General features: G+C 36.8%; 1 protein-coding gene across 4 annotated transcripts in view; it reads right to left on the bottom strand.

Moving 5' to 3' along the window:
* Window positions 1-13,408: 13,408 nt before the first annotated feature.
* The window catches only part of fgf13a (fibroblast growth factor 13a), a 115,347-nt gene continuing 103,793 nt past the window's right edge, over window positions 13,409-24,962 (bottom strand). For all 4 annotated transcript variants that reach the window (XM_042738461.1, XM_042738463.1, XM_042738462.1 and 1 more), the window contains 2 exons: window positions 22,771-22,969; window positions 13,409-15,077 (listed from right to left, as the gene is read on the bottom strand). In XM_042738461.1, the coding sequence (XP_042594395.1) occupies window positions 14,941-15,077; window positions 22,771-22,969 (336 nt within the window). In that variant the 3' untranslated portion in view covers window positions 13,409-14,940. The remainder of the gene's footprint in view (window positions 15,078-22,770; window positions 22,970-24,962) is intronic.

Below are 24,962 nucleotides of genomic sequence, written 5' to 3'. Positions count from 1 at the left end.
GCTTATGCAATGCAGGCAACCATCCGAGCAAACAAGTGTAGATTGAGGAAAACTGGTATTCATCACCATGAGGAGCAAAAAACAACCTTGCAGATGTGATGTGCTCTCTTCAAAATAGTGATTATTCATTGGCATCTGTGGTTCCATTAAGATTCTTTAAAGGATTCTTCCAGAATAAAAAAACAACCTTGCAGATGTGGCACCCCTTCTAAAAAACTATCAAATCTGTGTATTTTTTAACACACAATGCTTGTTCTTGCACTAGCTCTTCGCTGCCCATGCCGACTTCATTTGTAATCACGTTGGAAAAGTCCTCTGTGTACTTTTGTGCAGAAAAGCTACCTCTCATTTTCTCTTGCGACTATAAAAAACTTTTCACCACAATCTAGAGGGCATTTGCACATATCGATTTTGTAAAAACGACTGGGTTGGTACTGCCACCTACGTGCACAGGAGTGTAAGCAGAGAAAGTGCCCCGTCTGTGGAGATCTAGTGAAAGATAAGTTTTTGTGGTTTAAGATTGTTTAAGTTGTTTTATTTGTTTTTTTTAGATAATTTAGAGATTTTTGGATCTGCACTGAAACTGCAGTTTGCACCTTCAACCTGTTGGCCACCATTGAAGCGCACTATATGGAGAAAATCCTGGAATGTTTTGTCCTGAAATCCTTTTGGTGACCCTATGTCCTCTTTCCCCCATGTCCTAGGCTGGGATTTTAATTTTTTAATTTTTTTAATTACAATTAAAATTAAATTAACTGAAATTAATTTAATTCAAATGTCCGATTTGGCCTTTACTATGTTTGTGACAAGTAGTTTGATATCGGTGTGCATGTGCTTTTCTACATAATAGTAGTCAAGCAAGGTGGATTACTACACGATAAGCACTGGTGAACTTTAATAGGCATTCGCATGTTTAGTAAAGGCCATTCCAGTAAAAGAGGATCTGATTGTCACTAAACTGTAAAACTTTCCCAACTTTAGATTTCTTAAAATGTTCTTCTTTTGTTTTTATTCTTAAAAAATGTTTTTCATATTATTGTCTACTTACTCTTAAGGTCTCATTTCAGTGCACTGTTGCATAAGAAATGCTAACCCCTTTTTAGTTGAAGCGTGCATTTTTGTTAAGCAACAGTCACATCCTTCCAAAAAAAGATAAGATTATGCACTGTATGAAGCAATGTAAAACTGTAAAATGTTTCTAAGTGGTCACACATAATGGGAGGAAACGTGTAGAACAGCGGTGCTATTCACCTTTACCCAAATCCTCCCTTCTAATGAACCTCACCATGTAGACTTCAGCCCTGACTCTCCTGTTGGACCCCGATGAGCTGGCAACAGCAGCTTATTGCTGATGCTGAATAGAGGAGTTGCGCCTACCCTTGAGGGAGTGAGACTGAGAGAGGCCTGTCCACCCCCTGAGGACTATGCTCCATCGCCTCTTGCTCTACCATGCCCTGTCCCTGACGGGGAGAGGGCTAACAACTTTCCTTCCACAGTCACGGAGTATGTGAGGTAAACGGAGAGATGACATTCAATTACACAGATGCACCTGTGCATGACCACATATGACAAACCAGTGCAACAATTGCTTGGAACACATATCACTTGAAATACAGAGGAATCCGAGTTGAACCAAGACGGATTTTCAGGCTTAGTTGAAGTTGACTGGCACGAGCACACATTTGATTTAAGTGCCACTCATTTCTGTGGCATGACGAATGCATCTAACCTATCAGCATATTAATGCATCACTGTGCATCGACTTTAGTATTCTGCTGGTTGAAAACATAGCGCGCTCTGTTCTGATACTCATTTAGTGTTGTCTCTTTCGTTTAATATATTTTCTTCAGATCCTTTGCCTTTATCCGCTTTCTAATTTTCATTCGTACTTATTCTGTAAAATTTATTATTTTCAATCTTTTCGTATTTTACTAAATAGGGAGTTAAAAGCAGTGTTTTTGCGGACATATTTTTTTACTTCATATGCACCCTGCCATTATTCTGGGATTGCACTTGAATTAACACCATATTATATACAATTACTTAATTAACAATATTTATTTTATCACTCGTTTTTCAATAAGTCTTCATATTCTGTCTTTTCATCATTTATGTGCATTGTTTTGCAATGTTTTAATTGTTTTGGAAAACAAATGTGTTATTTTTTGTTTGTCAAGTAAGTAAAGTTAATTAAGAGAGACAGACAGAGAGAGAGAGAGAGAGATGGATCTTTACCTTTACCTTTAAAAGGAACTGAAAATCATTACATAAATCACAATAAGTTGTTTTACACATTTAATTTGTATAGGTTTTGTTGGTTTAACAAAGCAAAATCTTTTGTATTACCAATTGAACCTGCTTAAAGGAAGAGTTCAACTAAAATGAAAATTTCCTGAAAATTAAGTGGAGAAAGCAATCTTATAATATAATATTATAGATAATATAAATACAATATACTATAATAAAGTTGATCTCAGATACCCCGTCAGCTTCTTTTTTTTTTTAGCAGCAGCAGCATTTAATTAGCCATATGTATAATGCAAATGCTCTCAGCCAAAGCCAATAATTTAAGTGCAATTTTGTATGTGCTAAAATATTAGATTTTTGGAAGGGGGCCATTGACAAGGAGATCATTATATTCTGTGGTTCCTTGGCATCAGAAATTGTGAAAACCACTGTATTAGAGTGTTACACTAAAACCATACAAAATGCTGTGAATTCTCTTGACTCACAACTGAATAATTACACTGTGCACTGCTGACCTGAAGGATGTACAGAGGTTAGATATGTCTCTAACAGATGGCGAAGCCCTCCTATTTAGAATACTAATGTTGGTACATCTTACAAAACCAACTCTGTCATAAAGCAGCAATATCACCGTGTGTATATGAACCACTCTTGCTTTACAAAGACCCATATTAGGAAACCAGATTCTTACAGAACCCTGACGGCTTCATCTCTTGTTCTTAATTAACAGAGCTGTAAGTCGACTCAAGTCTCCTGAGACTTTTTAATTGGGTAAAGCAGTGATGTTTGACTGTATTTTTCCAAGAAAATGACCAGGTCACAAAAACAAACGAGGTTGTTTTTATGAGCAGTTATTTGAGGGCTCAGTTTGCTCTTTCACTGCCCACCTACTTACATTTTCTTTTTGCTTGTAGAATTCATATTCACATTATTGTAATATTTTTTCTTTGCATGTAGTACAAGCAATATATATATATATATAATATATATATATCTATATATATATATATATATATATATATATATATATATATATACACACACACAGTACACATCATAAATTAGTATACCACCTCTTAAACTTAACAAATTAACAATTACTCTTTACTTAGAAGACATGTTAGGGTTCTTTGCAGATATAATGTTCCAACAAGCATGCTTGATCAATTACCAAAGAAGAATGCCAAAATTATTCAGCAAAATAAGATTTTCTTGTCAAAGTGATACAATTTTGTGTTGCAAAATGAGTTCACCCTCCTGAAAGTTACTAAATAAAAAATAAATAAATAAATAAAAAGTGTATAGGTTTAAGGCTATTTTTGATCAACAGGTAAGTATATTGAACCAAAACTTTTAAAGACAAGTGATTTCCTGACAGTTAAAAATGTTATATAGCCCACTGAATCATACTCAGACTTAATACTGGCAGCAGTGGAACCACTTGGGAGAGAACTGCCAGGTGACTTATTTCTTAACAAAAAAGAGGACAGTGGTAAAAAATTTATACCAAATGATTGTTTTAAGTGAAAATATAGCAGAGGTAGCACCAACATTCAAAAACAATGGACTTGTGATAAGGCTCCTGAAATACTCAACTCAGTCTTCACAAGTTTTCATTTAGTGATGAGTGAATGTTTGCTAGAAAAAGAGCAGGAGAAATAACATGCAAGTGTCTCAGAACCGGTGACATGCATGGTTGTCACCACTAGAATTACCTACTGTAGCCAAAGCAAAATAAACTAATTTAACCTCTTCCAAGGCCCATATTTACAAAATAGAGACTTCTGGGAATCCATACTCTGGTCTTAAGAGACCAAGTCAATCATTTCAGATCCAAAAGCATCCAACATGTTCTGGTGTTGCTAGAGGAGGAGTACAGTGAGAAGCGCTTGGTACCCACAGTGATGTTCAGTGGTAGTAAAGCTTTTATATAAGGATGAGTGAGTGCTGAAGGTGTGAGGGAGTTGTGCTTTATCAATGCTGGCATGAATACACACACTACTATGTGATGTAATACAAAAACTTGAAATAGAAGATGCTACCCTCCCCTCATTCACTGCATTATTGGGCATTTTTTCAGCATGACAATGAAAATATTCATTCCTCCAAGGTGAAAATCCTTCAGTGGACATGTATTTCACCCAATCTTAATGCTCTTGAGCAGCTGTGGGGAATTCTGTAGAGACGAGCTGAACAAAACTCCCCATTAAAGACCAGAGCATTTAAGGAGGTCGTCCAGGAGTTAAACAGGACAGATGTGAAAATTTGTCATGAACTTGTACACTCAGTGCCAAGAAGGGTCAGAGCAGTATACTTTAAGTTCTGGAGGACATAGTAAGTACTAGAATATTATACATTTGCTGAATTAAACACACACACACACGTGTGTGTGTGTGTGTGTGTGTATGTGTGTGTGTGTGTGTGTGTGTGGCCAAAATTATTCAGCAAAATAAGATTTTCTTGTGAAAGTGATAAAATTATGTGTATATGCTCCAGATGGGAGGGTGTTTATACATCAGCTGAGTTGACATACATTTCTTGGAAATCTTGGAATCTCCATCTGGCTAGGGAAGAGGCAGCGTGTGGTTCTCTCCTGTCAGAAGAAACAGTGATGTGCAGTGGCACCATGGCATATTTATTGGAGATATTGTGATGTGCATTGGTCTTTTGGATTGGCTGTGAATCATCCTGGTTTACATATCCGTAGATTATGATTTTTATACCCAGTTGTGGTGGGGTGACATTGGTAAACATTGGTATACCCGTGTACAAGGGTGTAGTTTTGGTTTGGACATTGGGGGGTTGAAGTGTGAACTGTTTTAGTAGAGTCCCGGGTCATGCTCACTCATAACGTAGTAGTCGACCGATATATCGGCCGATATTTGGCAGAGTTTTTCTGTTTGGCCGATGCGTTCGTGACGGGACTTTTATTTTGTTCGCTGTCGACTGTTCATCATTAACAGTTCTGTCCATGGACAGAAGTCTGTCTAATAATCAGATAGAACTGTTAAACAAAGGAATTAAAACTTATTATAATGATTGCTTTTATATTTTTAATTATAGAAAGGCAAACATTATAAAACTTTCTCGTTTGCCGTCAGCATTCAGCAAATATGCATTTATATCATTTTAACAACTCTAGGAATGACTACTGAACATCTAATTTCAAAAAACCTTGCAAACTTAGTCGAATCCAGCTGTGAGATCTTATGAAGTGTGCATTTGCATCCTGCACGATCGCGTATGCACGGTTGCTCCGTGCGAAATGAATACGGACAGGGGGAGAGTTCAGCTTCACTGAGACGCGTGATCGACAATACGGATGGGCGAATCGATCCTGAAGTATTGTTAATGTTGATATGTGTGTATTGATTATGGTGTGTTTTTGTTTTCAGGTGAGTTTGTTTATTTAACAAATAACAATGCGTGCAATATGCATTCAATTGGACGAATAACCTATGTTTGCAAATAATTGTGTGGGAGGGATTTTCCTGCTCATCTGAACACACACAAATGTTGCATGGCAGAATCAATCAATTACAGAGAGTGTTCACTCACTGACAATGAATTTAAATAGAGCTGCGTTTCCCAAAAGTAGCCTATAAAAAAAAGGATTTTTTTTTTTTGGTGGTGGCAGAGAAAAATGCAGAAAAAAAGATTATTTTTTTTTTGTATTTTATTTTATTTATTTTGTTTGTTTAGTTAGTTTGTGCAGTACATTTATTTAAATTTGAATGTTAAAAGTTCATATTGTTCATGTTCTATTCTGTATTGTTAATATAAATCCTACACTCTCCGAATAAAAAGGTTGAATTTTATGCATGCAACAGCCTATTACTGGCAGTCCCTTATAACAATGAACCATGGTTTTCCTAAAGTGACTATAGTTTAACTGTAGTATTTGTAGATTTCCATGGTTAACATATTTTAACCATGTGTAAACAAAAATATAACCTAATATGTTGCAATTAAGGCATATTAAATGTTAAAATGCGTTTCAAATATAAAGTTAAGTAGGCTAGGTGTTACCCATTGTACTCTTAGTAATTTAATAATTTAATAAATTTCATAATTTAAAAGTTCAGTTTTGAAGTATTGTATCGGTATCGATATCAATGATACTGGCCATTAAAAGAATCGGTATCATATCAAAAACAAAATAAGTGGTATCACCCATCCCTAATCGACAAACTTTAAACTTGTGATTTCGAATTATGCTGCACTTCATGCTTTTGCCCACTCATGTCATTTTCACTGTGTGCTGTTTGTAAAATGAGTGTTACCTTGGCTTTATTTGAAAAAAATAAAAAATAAATAAAAAATGTGATTCCCAATGCACACAAACTTCCCAGAATACTAAGTGCCCTGTTGGTTACAGTGTTTACTTCCTTTTAATTGTATTTTAATTAAATATTTGTTTAAAGTATAAGCATGTTTATTTTACACATTTTATTTTTTTTTTTTATCCATTTTCAAATGATATCAAATTTCTTAAATATTAAATATATAAAATTGTATCGGCCACCATCCAACCTGCTTTTTAAGATAAACGGTATTGGCATCGCCTGTCAAAAAAAAAACATTAGTGGTCGACCATTACTCATAAGGTTTATTTATTCGTTTGTTTGCTTTCCAATTTATTTAAGTGTGTGTGTGTATTTGATATTATTTAGGCACCTATAAGCTATAGTTTGACAGAATGTTCTAATTCAACATGCCAATCTTAACAGTTCATCAGACTATTAATGTTTTAATCTATGCCATCTTTTGGTGGCATATCATTTTAAAGTGGCTGTTTCTCTAAATAATTCAAGTAGATCACATATTTGACCATCAGCTTCGCGATGGGAATGGCTTGCGCAAATCACACTTGTTTTACTTGCTAGTTTTGGTTATTGGGGGGGTTATATCCGCCCTATCCACCCTGGCCGTGTAAAGGGTTACATACAGTACCTCAAACCTGAAATAAATTATATATTCTGTGTATAAGAAGAAATAAAGAACTTCTCAATGCAGCAGCTCTGGCTCAACCAGTGAGATTGTCTGTTTGACTGACCAATGGCAGATTAGAGTTTGGGAAACCTGTTAAAAAAAATCATTGAAGTTCACTGTATTCTTTAATGCAGCATAAATCACACACTTCACCATTGTTTGAAATGTGTTTGTTCAATTTTTCTTGAAGTTACAAAACTGCGTACACCGTCACCGCCAGTACTCTCACAGAACTTCTTTTTCATATTTTGTCATGTTGCTCCTGAAATGACTGAAAAATCTTCTCACACTCTCATTCTACTGGAAGCACAAGATTGTCTTTCTGCTACAGGAGCACTTCAAGTGCTTCTATCTCTCTTTTTCCCTCTAGCTGTCTCACCAGATCCTTTCATCATTTGAATGTGCTCGAAGTTAAACCATTACCTGCATTGTTTTACATCTGACACCTTTTTATCTCAACGTACTAAACAGATCCAAATCAAATTTTAGTTCATCCTGGAAAACTGTAGAATAATGGGCGGAAAAACATGCTTAAACTAGAAACATGCACAATGCATTTATACTCTGTGTAGAGAGGAACAAAAGTTGACTCAGAAGTGGATATGAAGTTTGTGAGCATGATTCCTCCTTGTATGGCTAAATGGACAGTTAAAATACATGAAGATCTTTCATTTGTTAACGTCTTTATAAAGCACATGGTCCTGATTAAACCATTTCAATCACTGTCAAAAATTTTGCTCTTCATAATAATGTAGTACTGCATGTAAAATTTTCCTTATTTATTTACTTTAACTACATTGTGTTCAAAACCATCCCAGACTCCCTTTATAAAGTTCAATAGAGATTAAGAGTTTTCCTGTAGTAAAATAAAATGTCAGATCTGTGAATCATAATGTTTTATCAGTGATTTAGATTGATCTCTGCAGTCTCATGACATCCTGTCGAAACACTGTGAAATGCATATTCCAGTGTTTAAAAAAAAAAAATCATTTCATTGACTGCAAATTAGACCAGATTGAAAAAACTCAAATGTCATTAACGGACTGATCCTGCTGATGATGGATTGTGTACATGGGTGAATTTTGCTAATGAATGAACAAATGTAATCTATGTTACTTACGGTATACGTAGTCTTTTCTAAAGTGATATGATATTACAGGCCATTTATACAAAAGCCATTATAAATATACTAACAATATAGCAACATTTTAAAAAGAGGCTACAGTAGGCCTTCATAATAAAAAAGGTTATAGAAAGTGTTATTGATAGTATTTTTGTGTATTTGATTATTTGTGACATTTCTTAGTCTATACTGGTGAATCCATCAAGGAGTCTATTAGTAAAACCTTAAAATGCATGAGTAACTGAAACGCTTACAGTAAAGCCAGAAGCTATAGTGAATGTTACATCGGGAAATTCATTGGCAAACTCACACATCACCTCATCTAAGAGCTCATTACATAATCAGTTAAACAATATTTATTAGCAAACTAATTGATAAACATGGTGGAGATGCAGACACTCTTAAAAATAAAGGCCCCAAAAGCATTTTTTCTCTCCATTTAAGATCCATTTGGGCTTCCCAAAGAACCTTTCCGTGAACCGATCTTGTACTGCGCTGAAAATCTCATGGTAAAAAATGACCAGCCTTATAACAATAGCATAATGACAAATTAATAAGCATTATTTGTAGGCACTGGGAGCACCACAAGTATGATAAGGTTGGTGGTGGGGAAATCCCAATGTGATAACATTAGCATTTTCATGAAAAAGAAAATCCTGTTTTTTTTTCTAGAACTTTTTAATAATATAAGGAACCTTTTTTCCAACATAAATTTTTGTGCAATGGAAATGTTTCAAAGATGTTAAAGGTTATTCACAGAATCATAAATGCCAATAATTATTATTATTTTTTTAAAGTGTGTTAAAGCAGCTGAAGAACGAGGGGAACAATATGCTGGGGAGCGAGAGATGAGGTGTGTAAATTCTTGTGGCTGTTTTCCTGGCAGTACCATGGAAGTGTCTGGAATAGGAATGCAGTTTTGATGCAGAGAGCCTCATGAATAGTGCATGACCGGCGGAGAGAGCAGAGAGGAGAGGCCTGTCTGCTTCTCTTATGTAATCACATCCCTCCCACTGCAGCAGCACAAGCAGTCCGGGATTCCCTCCTGCACCTGCTCACGAACAGGGAAGAGATAGGCGAGGCGGAAGAAAAAAGGATGGGTAGAATAATGAGGGATGGAACGAAATAAGGTTAAAGAAATGATAAATCAGACATACTGTACAGATAAAACATAGGGATATTACAAATCAGCAAGCATGAAGGTGTTATGTAACTGCAAATTCATATGTAGGTTACACTGTAATATGCAGCTCATTTTTTTTCATTTTAGAATTTAAAGTATTACATCATATTCTTTTCTCAGGGTAAAACATAGGAGTCAAAGTGCAGATGATTAATGCATTCATAGAGGATTGTGTTTTCTGCCCTGGATTATATCTATAAATTAACCATATACACAGTCTAGTGCTCGGTATGTGATACAGCATTTGAAAGATGCAGAGAATTATGTCATCACATCAAGAGCTTCTTCGATGCATTCATGTCCTATGGTGAACTCAGTGCTGTACATATGTTTGTGTTCCTCTAAACCTATAGAGCTATTATCTGAGCACATAAACAGCTCTTGCATAACGTCTCCCTCGCACATGCGCTTCAGACATCCCCTATCATGCTCATTTGCTCCAGCACTCTCACAGAGATCAAACCACTTTCTCCAGAGGTCACTGCAATTATCAAAGCACACACACACAAAGTCACGTACAAAGACCTTTAGGTAAGGCTGTGCTGTGGTCTTCAACATAGCAGGTTATTATGCATAATGTCTGATAATGTCATATTATATTTTACCTTAATGTAGTTCACGTTTATTTGATTTTTAGCCCGGTCCAGCAGACATATATATACTTCATTGCTATGAGTAGTGTGAGTCAGAATGTTGACATTTTATGATAAAAGATGATATAGTGAAATGTAATTGGGGAATGATGTAAAAATGTAAGTGGGATGATAGCTTTGATACACTCATATCATTTGAATGGAGCTAGCATCGTTTTTCACACAGACAGATGATACATATAGAAGCTTAACAAAGAGATGAATCTAAGAGAAACTGCACTTATAAAGAAAGCTGTAGATGTTGTTCTTATTCCAATTGCTGTCCGTGGTGCTGAAACTTTGGAAGGCTAGTAATTGACTGAAATACATTAAATAGAGATGAACGATATATTTGTACAATATCAAAAAAGTTTTTAATGTGTCAGTATGTATGGTTTGTGTGTGTGTGTGTGTGTGTGTGTGTGTGTGTGTGTGTGTGTGTATATATATATATATATATATATATATATATGCATACCCACACCCACCCACACTATATATATATATATATATATATATATATATATATGTGTACAGTATTTACATATATATATAAAAATAAACATTCTTCTGAAATATATACATGCATGTGTGCGTATTTATATATACATAAATAAATATACACATTATACATATCATATATATAGATATATATATATATATATATATATATATATATATATATATATATATATATATATATATAGGGTTAGATGAGGAAAGATTAAAAACAATATGCATTTACTTTAAAATGGTAACATATTTAAGTTTAACATGCGGAATGATGAGGCATCAGCCAATGTGTTATTAAGGGAAATGAATACATTTGGCAATTTAGTTGTTACAGCACAAAATGTAAAATTATTCAAAGATGCACATATTTTTATTGGAGGTCCATCGTAATTGCAACATTATGAATGTAAATTGAATGATTTTACTCAGTTGGCCTATAGGTTTTAATAAAAAGCAAAGATGAAATGAATATCTTTGTACTATAGAACTGTACTTTTTACTCCACAAATCTAAAAACATTGTTTCCACAAATCCCCCCCTGAACCGAATTGAAAAAAAATAACAGCCAACCGATGTGCTGTCTATGTTTCATTTTCAAAGCATAATGAGTTGGGGTGATATTTTTGTGCTGTCTATTTTCAAAAGAAAAAAAAGATAATCTTTCTTTTTTTTCTAACATCATCTAATGCTTGAAGTTAATCTTTTAAATATATAAATTTACTATAAAATCTAAAAAAAACAAAAAAAAACAATTGTACATGCTACTGTACATTAGTACTGTGATGCCTAAATTCACTTGTAACATTTGTGATTGATTTTAGTTTTTAGTGTTTTATTTTGAGTTAGACAAAATAGTATTTTTGGCCATAATATGCAAATATTGGTGCATTTCTTAAAATACATATTTATAAAATAAAGATATATTTTTATATATGTAAACCTTTTACATTCTAAAAAAAAAGCACATTTACCTTGAGAATTTGCAGCTTTCACTTTTTGTTCACAAGATTTTCAAATGTCTATAAGTTGTGTTTGAGGTCTCTATAGTGAGTTACTTGGGTCCCCTGAGGGTTTGTCTTCATTATGCTAGATGCTCTGTGAGCTGCTGTCTGTCCAGTTGGCTGCAGGCTGCAGTGCTACAGAACTGTCCGTGTTAATGAATTAGAGTGTGCTGGCTAATGAACAAGAAGAAAGGGCCACAGAGAGGAAATAATGCGTGTGCATAGAGCAGCAGCATAAGAGATGAAATGTGTCATACCTGCTGCTGTGGAACAGACTTCTCATTAGTTCATTTCTGCTTACAGAGCTAACACACAGACCTCTTGATTGGTGTATATACATACTGCACTGCAACCAAAGACATTCTTACTGTTTCTGTCATTGTTAGCGATCCTTATAATCCCTTTCACTCTCACATATATAGACATCACACATCTATATTCATCAAAAATTATATACAATTTGAAGTCTATACTAATTTGTGGAAATTAACAATAACACAAAAAGCTGTTGTTTCAAATGTTATAGTGAATTTTGGCATCACATTATAATGTACAGTATGACAAATTTTTTTTATTAATGTGCCAAAGATTATATTTGCATTATCAAATTACTAGTATTTTAAAAGATAAACCTTTAACTGAGCCTAAATAAAATAATGGTTTCCACAAAAATATTAAGCAGCAGAATTGTTAACTGAGACTATACACTGTTAATAATAAATGTTTATTGAGCAGCAAACCAGCATATTGGATTGGTTTCAGAAGGATCATGTGACACTGAAGACTGGAGTAATGATGCTGAAAATTCAGCTTTGCATCACAGGAATAAATTACATTTTAAAAATTTATTCAGAAGAAATTGTTACTTTCAATTCTAATAATATTTAACAATATTACTGTTTTTACTTTATTTTTGATCACATAAATACAGCCTTGGTGAGCCTAAGAGACTCCTTTCAAAATTATTACAAAATCTTACCAACCCCAAAAGTTTAAATAAGGTACCCAATATTGACATTATAATATTCATATCACAATATCATAAAGGATCAAGAGTATCGATATCCATATTGTGAACTGTATGGATCTACTGCTCTATAGTAGGATGTTGTAATATAAACACACTATATTAGTCTTGGTCACAAAGCTGTCTACCACCATATTGATTCATTACATGGAACTGCTTCACAAGGTAGAAGCCATGTAGTAGGCTTGACTCTGCAGGCAATTAAAGAGCAGATTTTTTGAGGGGTAATTCATCTCAGTCCAGAGGAAGTGATATAGTTGGCTACATCACTGGCTCAACTACATGCCAGCACCAGCCAAGAAACCATCAAAAACAACATCTGTCCCCCAGTGTAGTGCTATCTGTCACCTTCTTACAACACGCTTCTCTGTTAAATGCTGTTTTACTTTTGTTCATACTGGAAACAACACAAAAGTGCTCCAACAACAGCAATAAAGTCTAACAGTTTTTTGATTCCCACCTGGTATCAATCTGAGCCCTCTTTCACTTCAGTATTTGATTTTGTTGGCACAATAATATGACTATTTAATATCCCAATTCCAGAAGTAAGTAGATTAAAATAAGATGTAAGAGGCCATTAGAACAAACTGAATTGGCAAAGAGAAAGACGAGAGCAGTTGCCCAGTGAACAGCCTGTAGAATGATAATACAATTACAGTGATCGGTCAATAAATAAAGCACAAAGACACATTTTAAAAGTATATCTTAATATAAACATTTTATTCAGTGCATTGTATGTACACAACAAATAAGAAACAACTTGAAGGTACGTGGCAGAGTGCCAGTCAGTACATACATGTTGTTTGTCAGTTTTATCCTGGTAGTTTGGAACATATGATGCAGGGAGGAGTTAATACACATAGCCTACATCATGCAGCTCTATTCCTCACCTCCCTGCAGTCTCCCATGCAACAGATACTGTATGTTCATCTAAAAGAAGAAAGAAACCCAGAAAGAAACAGAAGAGAGAAGAACCCCCGTGTAGCATGTATGACATTATGTTGCCCGAGGGAAAGGATATATATATATATTGTACTGCAGGCCACAAAAAGGGTCCTTATTGTACACAACCTGATTTGTACATGCCCTGTACAAGATTTTTTTTCCCCCATTTTTTTTCACTTTTACAAATTAGACATACCCTAAAAAATTCAACCAACTTAAGTTCCACAGTATAATTTTTTTGTATGCTCATTTAAATAGAAAAGTGTCACCACCATAAATTACTTACACACAAAACACAGTCCAGGTGGGAGTCCAGCCATGTCTCGGAAATCACCGGCAACGGTGACCAGCATTGACCACAGGAGAGTCGACAAGTGCGGGAAAGGCCAAAACACAAGCACACAGACTAAAGGAACTCAGACAACGGGATGCAAAACAGACGAAAGGGGTGACATCGAACAGCCCTCGTGAACCACACATCCATCTCCTTGAATACTGAAACCTCTCACTAATCAGAAATAGCTTCCTGTCATGCGTAAATATGTAACGGTGTGGTCTGACAGCCCGAGGGAAAAACTCTCACAGTTCTGTCTTTGGTGCGCTGGATCTCCAGTCGCGGTTAAACCTCGAAAAACACTGATTTGGGGAAGAACAAGAGGAAGAGAAAATATGAAAAGCTCACAGCCAATTCATACAATTAGCAAGCCGTGGCCTCTTGCTTCGGAGAAGCTCAGCTTGGCTCTTCATGTGAGCAGAACACAGGCTTTATATTCCCATGCTAGAGAGCGAAGCTCTCTGAGCGAGTGCACTAGAACGCAGGAGCCCCCCACACACCGGGATGGGCGCTTCTCTATCACTTCACCCTCAGGAAGCATGGAGGACAGGGGTGCCTTCCTTCCACCGCACCCGTGCAGCTAAAACCCTCACTGACTGCCCTGAACTCTAAACAAATGCATTACTTGATCAGGACCTGCGATGCTAGGAAATGATGGCTGACGTTTAACTGCAACGCAATGTCCCATTTTAAGAAAGGCTACAATTTCTGTGTTTCACATGGAAAAGGCTATTATAGTGGTGATTAAGCTAAACAGAAGAAAAAAACGAGCTAATTCTAAAGAAGTCCAATCAAATGTTACTCTAGTTTGTGAGTGGTTATGTTATGTTTCATGTTGTCCTGAACCGCTGAGAGCTTTTTGGAGAGAAGTCTGTGTGAAGTCACAAGCATTCAGAGGTTTTGGTGAAGGCGAAAGGTAGCGGGCCGGGCCGGGTAAACCGGGCTACGTTGACTCGTTCTGACTCACAGCTTTTCCCCCATTCAGCACAGCAGAGGCACTCCGGCTCTTAGTGGGTGTGCCGCTACCAGAACGTGAGAACTCGGTCAGGTCGTGCAGAGAGGGTTCCCTGTACATGGCCACTGAAAAACAGGAAACAAAGGAAAAGCATGTGGTTAGTAAAAGCATCCCACATTTTATGTTAGATGTGCACAGAGGAAATGCTAATGGGATGCAAATGTGCTTGTTTACTTCATGAATGCCACTGATTAAATGTGAACAGGCTGAGCATTTTCCATCAGTTTTAGTAAACAGAATGTTAGCAAAAAAAAAAAAAATCTATGTTTTTGTATAGTGTTTTGTGTATTTACCCATTTGCAATTTAGCCATTTTATTATTAAATATGCACAGAAAATGTCAACCTTTAATGTGATTGATAACTAGTGGTTGGTAATTGTCTAAGCTCAAATTGTCTATTTATAAAAAAAAAAAAAGACAGCAGCAAAATCTGAAATCAGGGCTCTATACCGATTATATAATATGAGATGCTGCATTTACAATATGACAAATATATACCCTACTGTTTAAAAGTTTTTTTATTTAGCTATGATGCATTTGTTCAAACACTTTTGAACAGTCATGTACATATCTAACTTATTTTGAGTAAGTTTTGGTAATTGATGTTGCAAAATATTACTCTATACAGTAAAGTCAAAATTGTTAAATTGTTAGCCAAAACCACTGCAGAACAGACTGTGAAAAGCGATTATGAGAGAATGTGAGTCGAGCAGAAAAGGTTCTGAGAGGCACCTTTCACTGTGTGTCTTAACTTTTCAACAAATACATTTGTTTTGCAGTGTAGAAAACACAACTCCTGCTATCTGACTCAAGCACTTTCACATAACCACTCCAGAAATCCACTAGGTAGTCTATGTGCTAAAATTCATCCGTCTGATCCTCTTAACGATGGATGTGCATTGCAGGGAGCATCACAAAGACTTCCTTTAACCTCACACAAAGCTTCTTCTGCCTGCAACATGCAATCGATACAGCACTTAAGTGGAAAGCCCTACGAATCGATAGTTGATGTATTGGTTGTGCAAGTGAGTGTGGAGCTTCTCGCCGGAGGGATGCAGGAGTCTCAGAGACCGGTGGCCAGGTCATTATTTGTGCACTCTGTAGAGCTTTCTCTAGGCTGTCACATACCTGCTCATCAAATCTTCTGGACCAGTGTGCTTTAAAGTGTGACTGCATCAATATGGCAATACATGGTTGAAGTGTTAAGCACTTTTAAATGTTTAAAACATTTTTTCTAATTAAAGTAATTGAACATGAATGAGCCCCCAAGCTCAGGGATTATGGAAGCAGATATATCAGCCGTATGATGCCTTGTTCTTTGGCAATGGTAATGATCGTACAGGCTTTATATGTGTGTGCACTCTGGACAGAGACTACAGTACTTTGTGAACCAAGAGCTGGCAGCCGAAGCCATGTTCACAGCGAGGAGACAGTTCCTTAATTGGTCCTCTGGAAGAACACTGCTGGAGAATCTTTATAAGGCAGCGAGCAAAATTCCAATTCTCTCTTTCTTCAAATTACATAACTCTCCTCGACAACAACTAAACTCGTAACTGACACAAGCGTGGCTTTTCTACATAAAAGATTATCAAGTCAAGTCTGCTTTATTGTCAATTCTTCCAGCAGTACAGTACATACATACAGAGAATTGAAATTGCGTTACTCTCAGACCCTTGGTGCATGCAGATAACACTAACAGTAGAACATTAAATACAGATAATAAAATATAAAGTACAACTATACAAATATACAAATAGGTAATGTAAAAAGAAAGTAAAGCAGCTCAAGGCACATGGCAGATAGAGTGCAAACCAGTGAAGTAAACAGTGCAGATATTATAATTGTAGTGCAAAAGAGTTTGAGTCTGATTAAAAAGTGTCAATCTCAGACAGCAGTTCTTTATTTAAACTGACAAAAGAGGTAGTTGAATGAGGTCAGTTAACTGCTAAATGAGGTAGTGAGCAGACCAGTGCTGTACAAAGTGTCTGGTGCAGGACCCAGTGTGTTAGTGAGAGCTGAGGGGGGGGGACTGAGGTTCAGAGTTCAGTGGTGCATGGGGAAAAGAGGGGACGGGGAGCAAGTTCGGGAGAGAGTTCAGCTTCCTGACAGCCTGATGAATGAAGCTGTCCTTCAGTCTGCTGGTCCTGGCCTGGAGACTCTGCAGTCTCCTCCCTGTACAGCAGACTGAAGAAGCTGTGTGACAGGTGGGTGGGATCACCTGCGGTGCAGAGGACTTGACGGGTAAGACGGGTTCTATAAATGTCCTGGATGGAGGGAAGAGAGACACCAACGATCTTCTCAGCTGCTTTCACTATGCGTTGAAGAGGCTTCTGGCAGGACGCGTTGCAAGGCACCATACCACACAGTGATGCAGCTAGTCAGGATGCTCTCGATGGTGCCTCTGTAGAAGGTTCACATGATGTGGGCCGGGGCTCTGGCTCTTCTCAGTTTGCGGAGGAAGATGGTGCTGGATGTGTTGCTGCCGACCCATACTGCCTGAGGTCTTCCAGTCAGAAAGTCCAACAGCCAGTTACACAGTAAAGTGTTGAGCCCCAGCTGGACCAATTTGTGAATGAGCTGTTGAGGGATGATTGTATTGAATGCTGAACTGAAGTCTACGAACAGCAATTTTACATATGAGTCTTTTTTGTCAGGATGTGTGAGGGCTGAGTGGAGGGTCGTGGAAGTGTAATAATAGGTATTTTGGTTGTGAGTATTTTTTGTCTGGAAGGGGTCCAGGGAGGGGGGGGCAGACTTGATGTGGTGCATGACTAGCCGTTCAAAGCACTTCATGAGAATAGGGGTAAGTGCAACTGGACGGTAGTCATTGAAGCAGGATGGAGATGGCTTCTTCGGGACTGGAATGATGGTGGTAGCTTTGAAGCATGTGGGAACAACAGCCTAAGTGAGATGTCGAAAATGTCAGTGAAGACATCAGTGCGTTCCACTGCACAGTCTCTCAGTACACACCCAGGAATGTTGTCAGGACCTGGAGCTTTGCGTGCGTTGATCCTGCTGAGGGATCTCCTCACGCTGTCTGGTCTTCTGTGCAATGGTGCTGTTTTGTGCCTCAAAGCGAGCGAAGAAGGTGTTCAGCTCGTTCAGCAGGGAGATGTTGCTGTCACAGGTCCATGGTGGGGGCTTGTAGTCCATGTCCTTGTAGTCTTATAAGCTCCTTTCTGGGTGGTGTAAACAAAATCCCAAATGCTTTTACCTTGTGTTGGAAAGTTAATGTGTTGGTGTATTTTTGGGAACACACTCTTTAAGTCTGCATGGTTGAAATCCCCAGCCAAGATAAGAAAAGCGTCAGGGTGGGCTGTCTTCTGCTCACTGATGTGCTGGTACAGTTCATTCAGTGCCTCACTCCTGTTGTTGACATTGGAGCTCGGAGGAATGAAGCATGTGCAGTATGGTTGAGTATTCCCTCGGCAGATAGAATGGCCGGCACTTAATAATCATAAACTCCACCTGGGTTGAGCAGTGTTTGCAGACCACAACAGCATCACGGCACCACGCATCATTGATGTAAACACAAAGCCCGCTGCCGCGTGATTTACCTCCCGCAACGAGGACTCAGTCTGCTCGATAGCATGTTAGCTGATCGAGCTGAATAGCACAGTCTGGAATGCTGTTATTGAGCCATGTTTCCGTGAACACAAAAACACAATAGTCTCTTACAGTCCTCTGAGCTGAGCATTGTAATCGGATGTAGTCCAGTTTATTGTCCTGAATAGCACAGTCTGGAATCTAGCGTACCTCCGTGCTTAGCTCTGCTTCCTCTCACAGACCCCTTGATTGTGGGGATGCAGCTGGGGTTGTGTGGGGAAGGCCGTACAAAATCCCTGCAGCTCTGTCGACGTACAAAAACTCTAAAAAAGTGGTTCTGCCGACATCGAGCAGAAAAGCACGATGCTTTAAAGACAGGTAGACGCCTAGTACGATGGTGGGGATAGCTGGCTTGTGTGGGACGTACAAAAGACGTACAAAAACACTGCGACTCACAAGACAAAAAACACGAAACACCGTTCTGACGGGAGAGATCTTGAGTTGATTGATATATATATATGGTAACACATATATATATATATATTATGGTAACACTTTGCAATAACACTAGGTTGACAATTATCTTTTCACAGCATTATTATTCTACTGTAGGTTAATCTTAATTATTTATATACTTATTGATCACTGTTAGTTTGGGCTGGGCGATAAATCGATTTTATCGATTAACTCAAATGTGTAGTTTACATTGATTTGTTTGAATGAAAATCGTTTTTCTTTTTAACATCAGCCGATGCTCCACTCAGGGTTCCCGTAGATCAGAATGGGCTCAACCCTCCCCCCGCGCGTTTGCCATAGAGACATGCTGCTGAGTGAGAGAGATGTTTCGCCCTACGAAATGAACAAGACCGCGGCAGCACAAGCACACTCACCAAAAAGCAACCTGCAGCAGTGTTACTCTTTGCGCGACTCGCCAAGCTTTACTTTTGTGGCTCGCATGGCAGTAAATAATACGATGATATGATCATGCAGTCAATACAGATATTTCATAAAAACATTAAAAACAAGCAGGGCTATAACATAACCCATTAAAAAACTCACGCCATGTCTACAACCGGACACGAGTGGCGCGATCCAAATAAATGATAATAGAACCCAGTGATGTTGTCTACACTAGATGCGGTGTGATGCAACACGAACCCCATCAGTAAACTGATGCCTCGTTCTATTTATGACGAAGTGTTCTGACACTACGTTCAGATGATTTGCAACTGTAGTGTGGTGTCATCAAGTTTAGACAGACTTTTAGCGCAGCGGGGCGCAGCACATCAACTCTCGCTTCCGGTGTAGACACGGTTAGACAGTGTCTGCTCTATTTACAAACAATTTATATTTAAATAAATAAATAAATAACCTAAACCAGTGGCATTACAAGATGGAAATATAGACTAGAAAATATATTTACACTTGCTCTGTCCTATGTCCATGACACTGACTCACTGCGGAGTTGATAGTTTTAATCTTAACAGCTCTTAACGCCGAGTGTGCACTTGGATGGTTAGATGCATGATGGGCTAGTGTAAAAAAAAAAAAAAAAACCTTAAGGTCTTTCTAGCCCTTTTTTTTTTTTTTTAAATCATCTTGTCTCAGTTATAAATTTGACTGGTAAATGATAAAGAATAAAATTAAAACTTGTTTTTAACAATTTCTTTATCATATGAATACTGATTCTAAGTGGGCGTAAATCAGATTTTTTGTGAAAAAATCTGGGATTTTTTTTAGGCCATATCGCCCAGCCCTCCTGTTAGTTCATTTTCATCTGTAAAACATTAATGTACATTAATTTAATTTAGCTTGAAAAATTAATATATTTGTATATACTGTACTACAGTTTAAAAGGGACATTGAGATTTTTATACTTTTTTTCAGCAAGGATGCATTATATAAATCAAAAGTAAAGACTTTAATGTTCAAAAATATTTCTATTTCAAAGAAATTCTGTTTATACATGAAATTATTCCCAAACAATTATCACAGTTTTCACAAAAATATTAAGGAGCACAAGTTTCAATATTGATAAAATTGTGTCTTAAGCAGCAAATCAGTGATTTCTGAAGGATCATGTGACACTGAAGACTAAAGTAAAATGGAAAACAATTTTTCAATTGTAATAATGCATCATAATATTGGTGTTTTACTGTATTTTTAAAATCAAATAAACACAGCCTTAGTGAACATAAGACACTTATTGGAAAAACATAAAAAAAATCTTACTGATCTTGAATAGGTGTATTTTACATTGCATCTTCACCTTGTTTAAGCATAAATCCCACTCAATGGCTGTGCACTGGCCTCTGAAATCAGCTCTAGTAAAGCATCAACACAGTGAATGCAGTGTGGAGCCAGTAACACCAGACTGTCCTTCCAAGCTAATGCATTACTTCTGCTGTCTCTTGTATTACCCTCACTCACCATTATCCTGTCACCACACTACAAACCTCTTTAGAAAAAGGAAATGCATTTTCAAGGGCTAAGGCATTTTCTCTGAGAACAAAATGTTTCTCAGCTGCTAAGCCTCCATTTTTAATTATAATCAAATAAAAGACCTTGTTTTAATTCTTTAAGCAATGAAAAGTGTTATTGATTTCGCTAAGTAGCTGAATTTCATGACATTATCAGACATTATGTTCAAAAACTCATTTGTGCAGCATGAGTCATTTGATAAGTTACTGCTTAACAAAAAGACAAAGCAGCACATAGTTTGGAGAACCTTCTCATCTTCATTAAGAGAAAAATCCTAATTATGCGTTTTTACTAAATGACGAGCAAGACATTAAAAGTCAATCTAAAAGCAATAAAACGAAATGTTTACCTTGAAATTGGCACAGGCTCAGGAATAAATGTAATATTTATGCATAGTCTCTCTTAATGTTTTAAAATGTAAGCTTTCATTCATCCTTTTTTCAAGGCAACAAAAACAATAAAAAACATCCACAGAGTTTGGATTTGTGCTTAGAGTGCACTCTCTCTGTGTTCGCTGACAAGAAAGTATGCAGCCGGCAGAGGAAAGCCACAAGGAACTTTGACAGTTGCACAAAGCTCTGTTGTTTTCTGCTCTGAGATGGCTGCCTTGGCCTGGATGGAAGGATACAGTGCTGTTTGCTGTCAAAAGCTGCTTTATCATTCCAGAGCCTTCTGCCACAGACAACGCTTTAAACTGTCTGATTGTGTTGGCGTCTGCAGCGCTCCTTACGGACTCCACTATCCATACCTCATCACCTCAGCAAAGAGACTGAGACCAGCGTTCCCCTCAGATGCGTGGAGAGAACAGCGGTGGAGGGACAATGGAAGGGCAGATTGTGTGCTCATAGGTCCGGAGCCTGTAGTTTACAGTAGGGCTGCACGATATATCATTTCAGCATTGATATCGCCATGTGCACATCTGCGATAGTCACATATTTTGACAGTTTTATGGCTTATGGCTTAGGTGAAGGTAAACAATTAAGAAAGAAAATGGAAGTGTATCAGTATACTGATTCACAGCAGTTCAATGTTCATGTTGCTTTCTGTGTCGTGAATGTTAATCAAACAAAACACAGAAAAATCACTTTTGTAGCTTTAACACAGATTTATTACATTTAACTTATACAGTGAAGACTATGCCGTGTTATTTTACATTTGATTATTCAATTTCTGTACCTGAATACTGTTATTAAATATAAAGCATAGTTTATTATTTTATTTGTATCTGTTCTATTATATTTACCTTGTAATTTGTTTATTTTCTATGCTGATTTACTCACCTACAAAATCACCCAAATCATTGATATTTTTTTTTTTCCAAATAGAGATATTCAAGTCATCTTGTGATTTTTTTTTTTTTTATATCGCAATATATATTGCAGAAAAACAAAAAAAATTCAATATCGTGCAGCCCTAGTTTAGAGCATTCAGTGGGGTACATATAATGAAATTCCATTCTGACTATGAAAAAAAGGTACAATATACAATAAAAAGATGCCTTGTGTTTTATTTCCTGTCCGGTAGATGAATCATCGGGGTTCCCACAAACTAACAAATGTCTTTTCCAGGCATTCATGATTATGAGATGCTTTTTATAGAGCTCGCACTCATTTTTAGTTGATTAAATGTTTTAGAGCTGGATACTGACTTTCAAAAATCATTTTATACAGCAACTTAACTGCGTCAATAGCAATAAGAGCGACTACATATTGTATTGAAGTAGTGACTTACCTTTCAAAGGCTTGGGGAGGAAGTGTGCAGCGGGCTTGTTCTTTTTCACATGGTTGCCCTTCATGATCTCTCCTTCCTTGTTCAGGCCTAGGTACCAGCCCCTGCCCGACTGCTGCTGTCTATAGATCATGGAGGAGTACGTCACGTAGTAGTTCTCAAACACTGACTCCTTAAACTTGCACTCTGGTGTGAAGTGTTCCTGAAGGGCAAAGGAGGGAGGAGAAAAGAGATGCAAGATGAGGTCTGAAATTTCGAATCCTTTATATGACACAAAAGCAGTGTCTAAAGAGTAACTGTAAAATAATTTTAATTCTCAGGTTATTATGCAAAGACAACTATAAGTCATTTTATAGACTGATATCCCCGCAAAAGTATAAACCATATAACAAAATCAACCAATGGCACGAGTTTTGGGGTGGGACTATCTGTCTGTCCAACCAATGGCAGATGAGGGGGAAGGAGGAAAATCTGTTTGAAAACCATGGTTATTATAATCAACTAAAACTAAAACCAACAACAATTTTTTTTTTATAAAATAAATATTAACTGAAATAAAAATATACAAAGAATATTTTACTTCAAGTAGAATGAAAGATAACTTTCACTTGTTTTCCTTTAGTTTAACTTAATGTACTAAAATAACTCAAATTGAGATAAAACAAAAACTAAATTGAGATAAAATCGATAAAAACTATATTAAAAATAAAAAATTATAAAAAAATGACAAAAACACAAAATAAATATAATATATAAATATTAAAAATAATATTAATATCTCAATGGTATTAAAACAATACTGCAAAAAAAAAAGATATCACCATACTTACAAATTTGACTGATTACATTAAGAATTAAAAACATTTGTTTGTATTACATGTTTTCTGAAATGTAGTTTAAATATGCAAATAAGGTGTCATCTTATTAAACATGCACTAATTTGCATAAAAAAAAAAACCTTCATAAAAAGCCAAAAAAACCCTAAATCTTAAAATTGCCAGGTGCATAAAAACAGCTTTTGCCTGCAGTGTCTCGCCTTAATAAAAAAATGAATAAAAAACACTTTTGCATTTTTGTCCCTCTGCCATCCTCCTCATATCACTACTTCCCCTTTTATCTGTTTTTTTTCCCCCTAATAATCCTAACTCTTCTGCTGTATGCATCCTCTCATTAACACTTCCAAAAGCAATCTATGCTGTAGTGTTGCATAAACATGGTAATGGAGTTTGGGGATGGATGGCTCTTCAGCTCGGTCTATGGATCCGGCCGTATTGAATGTGTGCGAGTACACCGTGTGCACTTCACGGAGTCATTATAAACGTTCACCTCCCACTAGGCTTGATCCTGTATTGACTATGTGCTTCGTTAGGATATTGCAAACGGTGTAAGTGGGTGAAAAGATCAGAGACAGTGCATGGAGCAACAGCAAATTACGTTACTCTGCATGTTATCTGGCTAACTAATTGCTTTTCAAGAGGTGTCTAACTCATTCGCCTGCCCAATAAAGCATTCAAAATAAATCAATGCCTATGCAAAGCCACAACAACACACCTCTGCTCATGGATCCACACTTCCTGTTTACAGTATATACCAGCTTGTCCAGGCATGGTGAACCATGCAAAACTTAACTGGTTGAAACGTAATGTATTTCTTACATCACTATGAAGAAGTGACTCATATTGATAATATTATACACATATGGATTTATAATGCTTGATTTTTCAAATCCATGTGCTTGTACCATATCCATCTCTTTAAATGCAGGAGCAAAGTAAACTCAAACAGAAAGTCATTAGAAGAGGCTAGATTAATATCCACGCCGAGCCGTTGGGTTGCTGTTGCAGTAACTGAACGGCTCTGTTAAAATGGATTACAGAACCTCAGGGTCTTGTGGCTGTAATCTTTACTGTTTGAGTGTGGCAAATGATGTGGAAATATTACAGAGAGAGCTGTAAATTAAATTATGTTTTTCATCAGAGCCATGGGAAGAAAGAAACGGTAAATAATCTTTGTGTCACTCTGCAAACATCACTAGGGGAAAGTGTTCAGTGTTTCAGCTCTGAGAGCTTGATGCACTTAAAAGGAAAATCTACAGCAGGTTTGAGATTTATACAGGAGACAACAGATTAAATAACAGCCAATTGTGTTATTTCATCTCACTACCTCCATGAATTACATAAGTGCATTTGCACATA

The sequence above is a fragment of the Cyprinus carpio genome, chromosome B14 (assembly GCF_018340385.1).
Source record: "Cyprinus carpio isolate SPL01 chromosome B14, ASM1834038v1, whole genome shotgun sequence".
Taxonomy (NCBI): domain Eukaryota; kingdom Metazoa; phylum Chordata; class Actinopteri; order Cypriniformes; family Cyprinidae; genus Cyprinus; species Cyprinus carpio.
This window is presented reverse-complemented; position numbering and strand designations above follow the sequence as displayed.